Raw genomic sequence first — 16,040 nt, forward strand, 5'->3', positions numbered from 1 at the left:
CTGTAGTCCCAGCTACTCGGGAGGCTGAGACATGAGAATTGCTTGAACTCGGGAGGTGGAGGCTGCAGTGAGCCAAGATTGCTCCACTGCACTTCAGCCTGGGCGACAATGTGAGACTCCATCTCAAAAAAAAAAAAAAAAAAAAAAAAAAAACTTATTAACATATTGGTTCCGATATGGTTTGGATCTTTGTCCCCACCCAAATCTCATGTTCAATTGTAATTCCCAATGTTGGAGGTGGGGCCTGGTGGGAAATGACTGGATGGGGGCAGGTTTCTCATGAATGGTTTAGTACCATCCCTTTGGCACTGTCCTTGCAATAGTGAGTTATCGCGAGATCTGATCATTGAAAAGTGTGTGGCAACTCCCCCAGCCTTTTTGCTCCTGCTCTGGCCATGTAATGTGCTTGCTCCCCCTTTGCCTTCCACCATGATTGTAAGTTTCCTGAGGCCTCCCCAAAAGCTGAGCAGATGCCAGCATCATGCTTCCTGTACACCCTGCAGAACTGTGAGCCAATTAAATCCTCTTTCTTTATAAATTACCCAATCTCAGGTATTTCTTTACAGCAATGCAAGAACGGTCTAATAGTTCTAAGTGCATCCTTTCTAAAAAATATTTCAATGCATATTAAGCAATTTGTAGTTATAATGGCCTCCACCACCATTTCCTAGCTTCAGAAATCTGACTGCAGAACATCCTCCATTTCAACTGATTTTAGTTCAGCACCAAATCCGGATATAAAAATATTATCTATTCAAATTTAAGTGCATCTTTAATATTTTGCATAATAGAACAATACAGCAGGAAAGACTACTAAGGTAATTTAGTCTAATACACTCTACTTAGTATAAAGAAATATGTTCAGAGAGGTTCAGGTGACACTTATGGTCATATAGTTAGATAGAAACAGAGTAAGGGCTAAAAGATCTTTGCTCCCTGTGCAGTGTTTCTACTCCATGTTTGCAAATGAGCTGCTGTCTAGTTTCATATAACTTGATAATCTGCCAGGGTAACTTTCTTTTTTTTTTTTTTTTTTTTTTTGAGGCGGAGTCTTGCTCTGTCGCCCAGGCTGGAGTGCAGTGACCGGATCTCAGCTCACTGCAAGCTCCGCCTCCCGGGTTCCCGCCATTCTCCTGCCTCAGCCTCCCGAGTAGCTGGGACTACAGGCGCCCACCACCTCGCCCGGCTAGCTTTTGTATTTTTAGTAGAGACGGGGTTTCACTGTGTTCGCCAGGATGGTCTCGATCTCCTGACCTTGTGATCCGCCCGTCTCGGCCTCCCAAAGTGCTGGGATTACAGGCTTGAGCCACCGCGCCCGGCCGCCAGGGTAACTTTCAAATCAAGTTTTTATTACCAAAAGGAAATTACCTAGTCAAGGAATGTTCACTGTCTGGGACGAAAGGTAGATCAATTGTTGCAAACAATCATTTATCTACTCATCTTGGTTGTTTTGACTCACCTAATGGGTAACAACATTAAGAATGAGGGACCATGTATAGATTCCTAGAAGAATATATCCCAATCCAGAAATACTTAACGAAACTGTCCCATCAAACTGTCCTTAGGACAATATGAAATTTAAATGAATTTAACTGTAACTTCAAAATGGAATATCCTAATTTTACAATTCTAGTTTAGTGTTTAAAACTCACTCCTCTTTTTTTTTTTTTTTTGTTTGAGATGGAGTCTTGCTCTGCCACCCAGGCTGGAGTGCAGTGGCCAGATCTCAGCTCACTGCAAGCTCCGCCTCCCGGGTTTCCGCCATTCTCCTGCCTCAGCCTCCCGAGTAGCTGGGACTACAGGCGCCCGCCTCGTCACCCGGCTAGTGTTTTTGTATTTTTAAGTAGAGACAGGGTTTCACCGTATTAGCCAGGATGGTCTCGATTTCCTGACCTCGTGATCCGCCCATCTCGGCCTCCCAAAGTGCTGGGATTACAGGCTTGAGCCACCGCGCCTGGCCCCAACTCACTCCTCTTTAGATGGTAATCAAAAACTCAGAATTTAGATTGTAAAAGTTTATTGATATGGTCAAAAAGCAAACAGCCAGACATTTGGTTATCTTTGCCACTACAATGAGTCATTCTGAATTGTATCTTAAAAATGCATAACAAATGATATTTAAACCATTACTAGAAAAGTAAATGAAGAGTCTACTTAAGGCACTTCATATGAAAGCTAATTCAAAATTTTCACAAAAGTAACACTATTTTATAAGTGTAGTAAATTAGCTTTCCACACATTTTAGCCAGAATGCTGCCTCTCTCCTTACAGAAGAATGTGCTCTTGAAGGGAGAAAAAGCAAATACAAAAAACTGTCATTCTGTCAATGTTCATGTCAAATTATCTGGAACTATACAGATTACATGGCAGTAGTATTCCTGTGGTGAATCTGTACAAATCAGGGCATCTTCATACAAGTCTCATTAGAACCATAGCATAGATTTGGCCTGAGACAAGTGCAAGAATAGCAGATAAGGAATTCAGAATCTCACAATTTACAGATGAGTAATTAACAAAAAGTGGCTGCTCCATTAAAGAGTAAAAGGTCAACCATATCCCCTCATCCATGAAATCTAGTAATGAAAAACAAAAAAACCCACATAAAATATTTCTTCTAAGGCTACTATATCCATCTCTTTCTGCAAACCACATGGCAGGGTTATTAGAAGGTAAATAGCGGGTGACAGTCATAGTATCTTTTTAATGTAATACTTGTAAGATTTCCTTAAAATTATTTTTTTCACAATTACAATTATCCTATTTCCACAACAGTGGCATTTCAGGTTACTCTTCACAACTATGGGGAGGTTATAGTTAGATATAATGATAACCATGAAAACATTCTTCACAGAAATTTGGTTAGCACATATGGTTATTCCCACTGACAAGAAAAAAAAAAGACAAAAAAAAAAAATCCCTTCAAATTTGTACTTTGTTTCTCCACCTAAAGGAAGATAATAAAGACAAAATAATGGCAAAACACAGAACAGCTTTCGAGAAATGCTTAATTTCTATATACAGGCAACAACTCAGTATTTTATGATTTTCCTTTCCCATTCTAAGGGAGTCCTTTTCTTTCTTTCTTTCTTTTTTTTTTTTCTTTTTTTTTTGAGATGGAGTTTTGCTCTATTGCCAGGCTGGAGTGCAGTGGCGTGATCTTGGCTCACTGCAACCTCCATCTCCTGAGTTCAAGTGATTCTCGTGCCTCAGCCTCCCGTGTAGCTGGGATTACAGGTGCCCACCACCACACCCAGCTAATTTTTGTACTTTTAGTAGAGATGGGGTTTCACCATGTTGGCCAGGATAGTCTCGAACTCCTGACCTCATGATCTGCCTGCCTCGGCCTCCCAAAGTGCTGAGATTATAGGTGTAAGCCACCACACCTGGCCAGGGAGTCCTTTTCTAACTGAGCCTATTTTTCTCTTAGGTACAAATGGAATAAGTGACAAACTCTAATTTGCAGAAACATTTTAGACCATGTATAAGTCACAATAATTTTAGCACTAAAGTTATATTTTTATCACAGATGGGTCACCTTAAAAGAAAACTAAGGAGATAGAATGAATCAGAAATCTTTCTAAATACAAGGTAGTTAACACCATACTCAAGCAGAAATCATAATCCTGTATTTAGAGATACTTTTTTTTTTTGAGACAGAATCTCACTCTGTCACTCAGGCTGGAGTGCAGTAGCATGATCTTGGCTCACTGCAATCTCCGCCTCCCAGGTTTAAGCAAGTCTCATGCCTCAGCCTCCCAAGTAGCTAGGATTACAGGCATGAGCCACCAAGTCCAGCTAATTTTCACATTTTTAGTAGAGACGGGGTTTTGCCTTGTTGGCCAGGCTGGTCTCTAACTCCTGGCCTCAAGCAATCCACCTGCCTTGGCCTCCCAATAGATGTCCTTTTTCATGTTCAAAGCTATGGAGAAGCATAGACATCGCTGGTGTGGTAGCTCACACATGTCATCCTCGCACTTTGGGAGACTGAGGCGGACAGATCACTTGAGCCCAGGAGTTCAAGACCAGACTGAACAACTTGGCGAAACCCTGTCTCTACTAAAAATCCAAAAATTAGCCTGACATGGCGGTGCACACCTGTAAATCCCAGCTACCTGGGAAGCTGAGGCAAGAGAATCGCTTAAACCTGGGAGGCAGGGTTTGCAGTCAGCCGAGCTCACGCCACTGCACTTCAACCTGTGTGACACAGCGAGACCCTGTCTCAAAAAAATAACAAAACAAAACAAAACAAAATCACAGACAGCCCCATATTTCAGTAGGAAATAGGCAAGGAGGAGGAGAAATGACTGTCTTTTTGAGGGCTAGACATGTGCTCTAAAGAATGGTGTTCCATTTTCAGAAGACCACATGGCACATATAATTTCTCTACCCAAAAGGAAAGATGTGTAAAGTATACACATCCACGCAAAGATGGAAAAGCTAAGAATGAATTCCTGATGTAGTTACCTGTAACAGTCATACGTGGGAACACCTGGTCAGGACTTACTTTCCCCATCTTTGGATAAGGCAATATAAAATCAGATGACCAAGTTAACTGAAGTAGTTCTGAGCTTTGTTCTAACTAAAACAAAGTAGTAGTTTTACAATTTTTATAATATACTTAATTCTACTAAATTAAATGTTCCATAAAGTTCACTGGGAAGAGAAGGTTAAGAGGATAATCATTTTCAAATACCTCATGATTTTGACAGAGAATTGTTTGTTAAGGCACTACACATCTTCTTTGGTTAAATGATTAACTATTTAAATCACTTGAAAAAAAGAGGTAATACAAAATACACAAGTTGCGTTCTTCTTTTCAAACACACACAGTTTTCATTTTTCAATTTCCAGTACTCCAGTGTCAACATATCTCTGGGACCTTTTTAACTCATCAGAAAGCTGAAACAAAAATATATACCAATCTATTAGTCTCTGAAAGAAAAGTAGGCTTTACTTTTAATCAATAAGCAGTATGTTGGTTTTAACAGATAAAAGAGCATTTTGGTACGTATGTGATAATCTTTGGGTATCAATAACAAAAAGTGAGAAACACTGACAGACCCATTAGTCTTATGACAAAATGAAATAGAACAACCCTCAAGCTAAAATATCTCCTGAAAAGAGACACTAACTAATAATTTTATTTTTTCGTTTTTTTAGAGATGGGGTCTCACTATGTTGCCCAGTCTGGTCTGGGACTCCCAGGCTCAAGTGATCATCCTGCCTTAGCCTTCTGAGTAGCTGGGACTACAGGCACACAACACTGCTACCGAATCAACTCTGCTGATCAAATAATTAACAGAAGTCCCAGCAAAATTACCCTCACATCCCAATTAGTATTCTGTAGAGGATAAATTATTATAATTATTATTTTTGAGATGGGGTCTCACTCTATTACTCAGACTGGAGTGCAGTGGCACTCTGTTTCTTAAAAACAGTAGAGGTGAGAAGTTTTTAAAAGCATATTAAAAAATCATTTCTTCTTCAAAAGGAAGTATAGTATGCAGACAAGGAGCTATGTGAATAGATAATGGCATAAAATGTTCTAATCATTATGTATTATAGAGATATCGAGAATAAACTAGGTATGGCAAAATAAACCTAAAAGATGTTCCTGAGAAATCACATACTAATATTGTCCATTATACTATAATTAATTTTTATATGGAACATATCTGAATTACAGCTGTCTGGGCATGGTGGCTGGCTAATGCCTATAATCCCAGCCCTCTGGGAGGCTGAGCAGGAGAACCGCTTGAGGCCAGAAGTTCAAGACCAGCTTGGATAACATAGCAAGACCCTGTCTTTACAAAAAATAAAAATATTAGCTGGGTGTAGTCATGTGCAACTGTAGTCCTAGCCTCTTGGGAAGCTGAGGTGAAATGATGGCTTGAGCTCAGGAGTTCAAGGTTACAATGAGCTATGAACACACCATTACACTTCGGCCTGAGTGACAGAGTGAGACCCTGTCTCTGAAAATAAATGAATAGGCCGGGCTCAGTGGCTCATGCCTACAATCCCAGCACTTTGGGAGGATGAGGCAGGTGGATCACTTGAGGTCAGGAGTTCGAGACCTGATCAACATGGTGAAACCCTGTTGATACTAAAAATACAAAATTAGCCGGGTATGGTGGCACACGCCTGTAATCTCAGCTACTTGGTAGGCTGAGGCAGGAGAATCGCTTGTACCCGGGAAGCAGAGGTTGTAGTGAGTCGAGATTGCGCCATTGCACTCCAGTCTGGGCAACAAGAACAAAACTCCATCTCAAAAATAAATAAATAATAAATAAAAAAATAGATGAATAGAAGATAAAATAGTTTGGAAGCAAAGCAAAAAGAACAATATTATAAAGCAATATCAACTCTAATCATTCCAAGTATTGGTAATCACTATATAAATAAAAAAGAATCATACCTGTATGGGTAGCCATGATATTTAGATCTAAAAATAGAGAGCATCCAACTGAAGAATAATACAACGAGTCCAATACCAGCCACACACATTACTGCAGAAAAATAAAAGGAGAGTAAAATGAGCAGGTTGAATATAATAAATAACCAGGGCAGTCTACACTTCCAGAGAGCGAAAAGGAAGGGGTATACATTATTGATAAATCTAAACTTTTCAACAATTTTCAGCCATTTCTTAATCTTCAGGAATCTGCCTTCCCCTTTAATTTGCTCCATTACAATGTAATAGAGTAACTCCTTCACATAATTATGCAATTCAAATGTATGGAATAATGAATTCCTTTAAAGCCATCACACTGAAGGGTTTACTGTTAGAAACACTGTCTTACTATTGACAAGAAAATCACCCATTTTGTTTTTTGGGGTTTTTTTTTTTTGAGACAGGGTCTTGCTCTGTTGCCCAGGCTGAAGTGCGGTGGCACAATCACAGCTCACTGCAGTCTCAACCTCCTGGGCTCGAGCACTCCTCCCACTATAGCCTCTCGAGTAGCTGGGACTACAGATGTGTGCCACCATGCCTGGCTAATTTTTTAATTTTTTTGAGAAAATGGTCTCACTACATTGCCCAGGCTGGTGTTGATTTCCTGGGCTCAAGTGATCTTCCTGCTTCAGCCTCCCAAAGAGCTGGGATTACAGGCATAAACCACTGTGCCTGGCTAACTTATTTATTGAACTTTAAAACCCCTAAAAGTGGCCTTGTAGTATTATTGATAAATATTAACTTAAACATCTGATGACTTCACTGTGATAGTCTCACTTGAAAGTACTTGATTCATGCACAAGTAACTACACAGCCTTATATTATGTAACTCAATCAACATGGATTTCTTATTTGAATAATGAGAAAAAAAAATCTGATCCAAAGCCCTAGATTCATAGCTCTCTCCACTAATCACACATGTCATGTTCTACATTAAAACAGCAGTTATTAAAGTGAACTACAAATACTAATCCCCAAATGCTCAAGTATGGATTGCCATGACGTGAGGCTCTTTGAATCCCTGGACTAAAAATGGCTAAGAAATATAGAGATAGGGATGTAGGAAAGCATGTGTCCAATAGCAAAGGAAGCTCTAGGGCAGGGGTGTCCAATCTTTTGACTTCCCAGGGCCGCACTGGAAGAAGAGCTGTCCTGGGCCACACACAAAATACACTAATACTAATGAAAACTGATGAGCTGCAAAAAAAAAAAATCGCAAAAAAACAACAACCTCATAATGTTTTAAGGACGTTTACAAATTTGTGTTGGGCCGCATGTGGCCCAGACTGGACAAGCTTGTTCTAGGGAAACTTAGTGAATGATAAGAAAATCAACTTTCGGTCCGGCGCTGTGGCTCACGCCTATAATTCCAGCACTTTGGGAGGCCAAGGCAGGTGGATCATGAGGTCAGGAGTTCAAGACCAGCCGGGCCAAGATGATGAAGCCCTGTCTCTACTAAAAACTACAAAAAAAAATTAACCAGGCACGGTGGCAGGCACCTGTAATCCCAGCTACTTGGGAGGCTGATGCAGCAGAATTGCTTGAAACTGGGCGGCAAAGCTTGCAGTGAGCCAAGATCACGCCACTGTACTCCAGACTGGGCGAAAAAGTGAGACTCTCTCTCAAAAAAAAGAAAAAAAAAAGAAAAAAAAAAAGAAAGAAAAGAAAAGAAAAGAAAATCAACTTTCAGTTTTGTTTTACTTATGGAACAATTCTTTTGCCTTTTCTAATTTTCACACAATATGACTAGGGGCTAAGGTGTAAATGTTAAACAACATTTCTCTTTAATTATTTTCCCATTTACAAAAAGGAAGTGCAGCTTGCTGCCAATGCTCATTTAATTTTACATAATCATGCTCTTTGAGGCTGAAGTAAATCTGATTTTCAATGTTAAAATAAAACAGAAAAACTGTTGTTGGAGTTATTACTAAACAGAACATCAGAATCATCTGAATCATCAGAATTATCTATTTCAGAAAAATTGAATTCATCAAATGAATCTCTGGCCAACAACTGTTCGAGAATGGTGTAAACATTACACGTGGAATGCTACATTTTCTAGGATTTGACATTTTCAGTGATCAATAATTACTATATTTTATAAATGGAAATACCACTATAATAGAAATACAAATGGAATGATATCTAGTATATTATTCTATTTACAGCAATCTGTTTTCAGTAGTGGTAGTGGATCACTTGAACCCAGTGATATCTGACATATCAATTTTGTTTCCAAAGTTGATATACTAGAGTGGATGTGAAAATAATAATTAAAGCAAGATATTTTGTGGCAGAGTTATCTCAGGGTAAACACTGCAGCCACAAGCACTGCTGGTGAGTATTCTCAGGGCAAATGGGAAAAGGGTTAACTTAACCAAAGAAGTGAAAGAACTCTATGATGAAAACTATAAAACACTGCTGAAAGAAATTGAAGAGGACATCAAAAAATGGAAAGATGTTCCATGTTCATGGACTGGAAGAATCGATGTTGTTAAGATGTCCATACTATCCAAAGCAATCTACAGATTCAATGCAATCCCTATCAAAATACCAATGACAACTTCACAGAAATAGAAAAAATAAAATTTATATGAAATCACAAAAGGCCAAGAATAGTCAAAGCGATCCTAAGCAAAAAGAACAAAACTGGAGGAATATTACTTGACTTCAAACTATACTATAGAGTTACAGTAACCAAAACAGCATGGTACTGGCATAAAAACAGACATACAGACCAATGGGACAGGAGAGAGAACTCAGAAACAAACTCATACACCTACAGTGAACTCATTTTCAACAAAGGTGCCAAGAACATACACTGGGGAAAACATAGTCTCTTCAATAAAAGGTACCAAGAGAACTGGATATCCATAGGCAGAACAAAACTAGACCCCTATCTCTTGCCATATAGAAAAATGAAGTCAAAATGGATTAAATACTTAAATCTAAGACTATAAACCATATATATATTTAATATAGATATTTATATATTTATATATTTATTTATAGATTTATATATATTAATATATATAAAGACAGATTCTTGCTCTGTTGCTCAGGCTGGAGTGCAGTGGAATGATCTTGGCTCACTGCAACGTCCACTTCCTGGGTCAAGCAATCCTCCTGCCTCAGCCTCCCAAGTAGCTGGGACTACAGGCACACGCCACCACGCCTGGCTAATTTTTGTATTTTTAGTAGAGACAGGGTTTCACCATGTTGGCCAGGCTGGTCTCGAACTCCTGGCCTCAAGTGATCTGCCTGCCTTGGCCTCCCAAAGAGTTGGGATTACAGGCAATCTACAGATTGTCCGGCCTAAGATTGCAAACTATTAATATGAAACAACTACAAGAAAATATTGGGGAAACTCTCCAGGACATTAGTCTAGGAAAAAATTCCTTGAATAACACCCCAGAAGCACAGGCAACCAAAGCAAAAATGGACAAATGAGATCACATCAAGTTTATAAGCTGCTGCAGAGCAAAGGATACAATCAACAAAGTGAGGAGTCAATCCACAGAATGGGAGAAAATATTTGCACAGTACCCATCTGACAAGGGGTTAATAACCAGAACATAAAAGGAGCTCAAACAACTCTACAGGAAAAAAATCTAATAACCTGATAAAAAAAAAATAATAATTCAATAGACGTTTCTCAAAAGAAGACATACAAATGGCAAATAGGCATAAAAAAGCTACTCAACATCACTGATCATCAGAGAAATGCAAATAAAAACTGCAATGAGATATGTATCATCTCACCCCAGCTAAAATGGCTTATATCCAAAAGACAAGCAATAATAAATGGTGGTGAGGATGTGGAAAAAAGGGAACCCTTGTACAACGCTGGTGGGAATGTAAGTTAGTACAACCGCTAAGGAGAACAGTTTGGAGGTTCCTCAAAAAACTAAAAATTGAGCTACCATATGATCCAGCAATCCCACTACTTGGGTATATACCCATAGAAAAATAAATCAGTATACCAAAGAGATATCTGTACTCCCATGTTTGTTGCAGCACTGTTCCCAATAGCCAACATTTTGAAGCAACCTTAGTGTCCATCAACAGATGAATGGATAAAGAAAACGTGGTACACATATAAAATGGAGTACTATTCAGTCATAAAAAAATAAGATCCTGTCACTTGCAACATCAGGGAACTGGAAATTATTATTATTACTGAGATGGAGTCTCGCTCTGTCACCCAGGCTGGAGTGCAGTGGCACCAGCTCATCTCACTGCAACCTCTGCCTTCCAGGTTCAAACAATTCTCCTGCCTCAGCCTCCCAAGTAGCTGGGATTACAGGCATGCCCCACCACACCCAGCTAATCTTTGTATTTTAGTAAATACGGGGTTTTACCACATTGGCCAGGGTAGTCTAGAACTTCTGACCTCAAATAATCTGCCCACCTTGGTCTCCCAAAGTGCTGGGATTACAGGAGTGAGCCACCATGCCCAGCCTTGGAAATCATTAAGTGAAATAATTCAGGTACAGAAAAAAAAAATCACATGTTCTCACTTATTTGTGGGATCAAAAAATCAAAACAATTGAACTCATGGACACAGAGAGTAGAAGGATGGTTACCAGAGGCTGGGAAGGGTAGTTGGGGAATGCCGGGGGAGGTACGAATGGCTAATGTGTACAAAAAAAATAGAATAAATAAGACCTACTATTTGATAGCACAACAGGATAACTATAGTCAATAATAATTTAATTGTACATTTTGAAATAACTAAAAAAGTATAATTGGATTGTTTATGACACAAACGGTAAATACTTGAAGGATGGATACCGCAGTCTGCGTGATGCGACTATTACACATTGCATGACTATATCAAAACATCTCATGTACTCCATAAATATATACACCTAGTACGTACCCACAAAAATTAAAATATTTTTTCTGAGTATTAACACATGCTCAATGTAGACAAGTTAGCCTTTTATTCTCTAAGAAAATGTACTCATAGACTGGGTGTGATAGCTCACGCCTGTAAATCACAGCATATGGGGAGGCCAAGGCAGAAGGATTGCTTGAGCCCAGGGGTTCAAGACCAGCCTGGACAATGTAGCGAGGCCCCATTTCTACAAAAAATTACCCAGGTGTGGCGGTGTATGCCTGTAGTCCCCACCAGTAGGGAGGCTGAGGTGGGAGGATCACCTGAGCCAGGGAGGTCAAAGCTGCAGCGAGTTATGATCTCTCCACAGCACTCCAGCCTGGGCGACAGAGTGAGACCCTGTCTCAAATTTAAAAAAAAGAAAAAGAAAATGTGCACATACATATATATAGCATCACTCTGTATATATTTGTATCCTTTTCTTTTCATACATCTAAAAGTGCTTAGAGCAGTTCCCAGAACATGCTAAAGAAACATCTATTAATTTGTGATCATTTTGTTAGGTAAGAAACTTAGATCAAATTGTGACTATTTCAGTATATGTTGCCAAAGTGTTTAATAATTTAAGTTCATGTCAGCAGTGTAGTTTGATGGCCTTTTCCCAAGAATAAACACTGAAACAGGCAAGTTTTTAAAAGTCAGGCAGAGTCTATGGCCATAGCACCCTGAATGCGCCTGATCTCGTAAAAAGTCAGGCAGTGAAAGGATGTATACTGACTGGATTAAAAACTGATAAAGTGCTTGCTTTGGCAGCATATATACTAAAACTGGAATCATACAGAGAAGATTAGCATGGCCCCTGTGCAAGGATGACACGCAAATTCGTGAAGTGTTCCATATTTAAAAAAAAAAATTTAAAAACTGGTATTTTTCTAGTATGTAAAAATTCATTAATTTATGCTTTTAGAGATTGAGTCTCGCTCTGCTGCCCAGACTGAAGTGCAGTGGTGTGATCATAGCTCACTGACCTCAAGCCATCCTCCTGTACCAGCCTCACAAGTAGCTGGGACTACAAGTGTGTGGCACCACATCCAGCTAAAAAAAAATTTATTTTAATTGAGCAAAACAAGTACTTCTCAAATTTGAAGTTTAGTATCTTCATCTTTTTTCTAGAAGTTAAAGTAAATATTAGACTTTATTTAGGTAGGGTAATTTTGATGACATTTAACATTTTTATTTTTATTTTTTTGAGATGAAGTCTCACTCTGTCACCCAGGCTGGAGTGCAGTAGTGCTATCTTGGCTCACTGCAACTTCCACCTCCTGGGTTCAAACGATTCTCATGCCTCAACCTCCCGAGTAGCTGGGATTACAGGCGCATGACACCATGCCTGGCTAATTTTTGCTTTTTTAGAGATGGGGTTTCGCCATGATGGCCAGGCTGGTCTCAAACTCCTGACCTCAGGTGATCCACCCGCCTCGGCCTCCCAAAGTGCTGGGATTTACAGGTGTGAGCCACCACGCCTGGTTGACATTTAACTTTTTAATCATAAAAGGAAAATCTTGACTTATACTTATTTCAAGAAAGTAAAACCAAATTACATTGTTAGCTTCTCTCTGTAACAGACAACAATGTGTGAATATTCTAATATATAAAAAGTTCATGCAGGCTGGACATGGTGGTTCATGCCTGTAATCTTAGCACTTTGGGAGGCCAAAGTGGGAAAGGTTGCTTGAGCACAGGAGATACAGACCAGCCTGGGCAACAAAGTGAGACCCCATCTCTACAAAAAATAAAATGAAATTAACTGGGAGTGGTAGCATGAGCCTGTGGTCATAGCTACCTGGGAAGCTGAGGCAGCAGGATTGCTTGAACCCAGGAGTTCGAGGCTACAGTGAGTCATTATTGCGGCACCACACTCCAGTCTGGGCAACAGAGTAAGGTCTTGCCTTGAAAAAAAAAAAAAAAAAAATGTCTGGCTGGGCAGGGTGGCTCACACCTGTAATCCCAGCACTTTAGGAGGCTGAGGCAGGCAGATCATGAGGTCAGGAGTTCGAGACCAGTCTGGCTAACATGGTGAAACCCCATCTCTACTAAAAATACAAAAATTAGCTGGGCGCAGTGGTGTGCACCTGTAATCTCAGCTACATGGGAGGCTGAGGCAGGAGAACTGCTTAAACCCGGGAGGCGGAGGTTGCAGTAAGTCAAGATCGCACCACTACACTCCAGCCTGGGAGACAGAGCAAGACTCCGTCTCAGGAAAAAAAAAAAAAAAAAAAAAATTTCTTGCAAATCAAATAAAAGGGCTAAGACTCTAACAGATAAATGGCAAAAGACAAAAGGGCAATTTATAGAAGGAAAAACATAAACACAAATGACTAATAAACATTTAGGAAAATATTTGACCTTATAACAATAAAAGTAGTACAAAATAATATATTTCCACCTTATCTGATTAGCAAATCTATATGTATCTATAAAACAGATACATATTTATGAGATTAATGCTGATAAAATTACAATGAAACGGCCGGCGCGGTGGCCCACGACTGTAATTCCAGCACTTTGGGAGACTGAGACAGGCGGATCACGATGTCAGGAGATCGAGACCATCCTGGCTAACACAGTGAAACTCCGTCTTTACTAAAAATAAAAAAAATTAGCCGGGCATGGTGGCGGGCGCCTGTAGTCCCAGCTACTTGGGAGGCTGAGGCAGGAGAATGGTATGAACCTGGGAGGCAGAGCTTGCAGTGAACTGAGATCGCACTACTGCACTCCAGCCTGGGCGACAGAGTGAGACTCTGTCTCAAAAAAAAAATAAAAAAATACAATGAAACATTCTTCTTCTTCTTCTTTATTATTAATTTTTAAGATGAGGCTTCACTCTTGTAGCCCAGGCTGGAGTGCAATGGTGCGATCTCAGCTCACTGCAACCTCCGCCTCCCAGGTTCAACTGATTCTCCTGCCTTGCCTCCCAAGTAACTGGGATTACAGGTATGCGCCACAACGCCTGGCTAATTTTTTTTTGTTGTTTGCTGTTTGAGATGGAGTCTCGCTTTGTCACCCAGGCTGGAGTGCAATGGTGCGATCTCGGCTCACTGCAATCTCCACCTCCTGGGTTCAAACAATTCTCCTGCCTCAGCCTCCTAAGTAGCTGAGATTAACACGCGCATGCCACCACGCCCGGCTAATTTTTGTATTTTTAGTAGAGACAGGGGTTTCACCAGGTTGGCCAGACTGGTCTCGAACTCCTGACCTCGTGATCCACCCGCCTTGGCCTTCCAAAGTGCTGGGATTACAGGCGTGAGCCACTGTGCCTGGCCAAATTTTTGTACTTTTAGTAGAGATGGGGTTTCACCATGTGTTTTTTTTTTTTTTTTTTTTTTTTGAGACAGAGTCGCTCTGTCGCCCAGGTTAGAGTGCAGTGAGATCTCAGCTTACTGCAAGCTCCGCCTCCCGGGTTCACACCATTCTACTGCCCCAGATTCCCGAGTAGCTGGGACTACAGGCGCCTGCCATCATGCCCGGCTAATTTTTTTTTGTATTTTTAGTAGAGATGGGGTTTCACCATGGTCTTGATCTCCTGACCTTGTGATCCACCAGCCTCGGCCTCTCAAAGTACTGGGGTTCCAGGCATGAGTCACCATGTTGATCAGGCTTGATGGCCTCGAACTCCTGACCTCAAGTGATTCACCTGCCTCGGCCTCCCAAAGTGCTGGGATTACAGGCATAAGCCACTGTGCCCGGCTGAAACAAACATTCTTAAATACCAGTAGTAGAAATCTAAATTATTTTAACTTGCCGAAGTAATCTCTAATGATTAAAACATCAAGAGAATTGAAAATAGAGGATCACACAGTTATTCTTCTTCTAGGAATCTACCTTAAGGAAACAATGTAAAATAAGAATGATGGCTGGGCGTGGTGGCTCATGCCTGTAATCCCAGCACTTCGGGAGGCTGAGGTGAGTGGATCACCTGAGGTCGGGAGTTCAAGACCAGCCTGGCCAACACGGTGAAACACCATCTCTACGAAAAATACAAAAAAAAAAAACAAAAAAACAAAAAAAACACAAAACCAAAAACCAAAAAAAACTAGCTGGGCGTGGTGGTTGGCGCCTGTAATCCCAGCTACTCAGGAGGCTGAGGCAGGAGAATCTCTTGAACCTGGGAGGCAGAGGACGCAGTGAGCCGAGATCGCACCACTGCACTCCAGCCTGGGTAATAAGAGCGAAACTCCATCTCAAAAAAAAAAAAAAAAATGATGCTTAATGTATCATGATAGTTACGGAAGAATAATTATAATTGAAATTAGGAAAAAACTAAACATTGAAAAAAATTGGAATACTTAAATTACAATATAGAGTATAAGTTGGCCAGGCACAGCAGCTCACGCATGTAATTCCAACACTTTGGGAGGCTGAGGTGGGAAGATCACTTGAGTCCAGGGGTTTGAGGCCAGCCTGGGCAAAGTGGCAAAACCCCATCTCTACAAAAAGTACAAAATGTTAGCTGGGCATGGTGGCACATGCCTGTAGTCCCAGCTATTAGGGAAGTTGAGGTGTGAGGACAGCTTGAGCCTAGGGGCGGAGGTTACAGTGAGCTATAATTATGCCACTGCACTCCAGCCTGAGTGACAGAGTGGGACCCTGTCTTAAAGAAAACGAAAAAAAACAGAGTATAAGTTTAAAATTACGCATATAGAAAAAGTTATTAGTTATTTAACTCCAGTTTAAAAATGAGGTGTGAAG

At 40.4% G+C, this 16,040-nt stretch overlaps 1 protein-coding gene and 1 non-coding gene across 2 annotated transcripts in view; one reads left to right on the top strand and one right to left on the bottom strand.

The window, feature by feature from the left end:
• Positions 1-2,000: 2,000 nt before the first annotated feature.
• The window catches only part of MAGT1 (magnesium transporter 1), a 56,129-nt gene continuing 42,089 nt past the window's right edge, over positions 2,001-16,040 (bottom strand). The window contains exons 9-10 of the mRNA XM_010372550.2: positions 6,416-6,506; positions 2,001-4,899 (exon numbers count right to left, since the gene is read on the bottom strand). Coding sequence (XP_010370852.1) covers positions 4,884-4,899; positions 6,416-6,506 — 107 coding nt within the window. The 3' untranslated portion in view covers positions 2,001-4,883. The remainder of the gene's footprint in view (positions 4,900-6,415; positions 6,507-16,040) is intronic.
• LOC115898815 lies at positions 12,089-12,195 on the top strand. Its single transcript, XR_004058480.1, has one exon. It is a non-coding gene; the product is annotated as a U6 spliceosomal RNA (small nuclear RNA).

The sequence above is a fragment of the Rhinopithecus roxellana genome, chromosome 7 (assembly GCF_007565055.1).
Source record: "Rhinopithecus roxellana isolate Shanxi Qingling chromosome 7, ASM756505v1, whole genome shotgun sequence".
In the NCBI taxonomy this organism is placed as follows: domain Eukaryota; kingdom Metazoa; phylum Chordata; class Mammalia; order Primates; family Cercopithecidae; genus Rhinopithecus; species Rhinopithecus roxellana.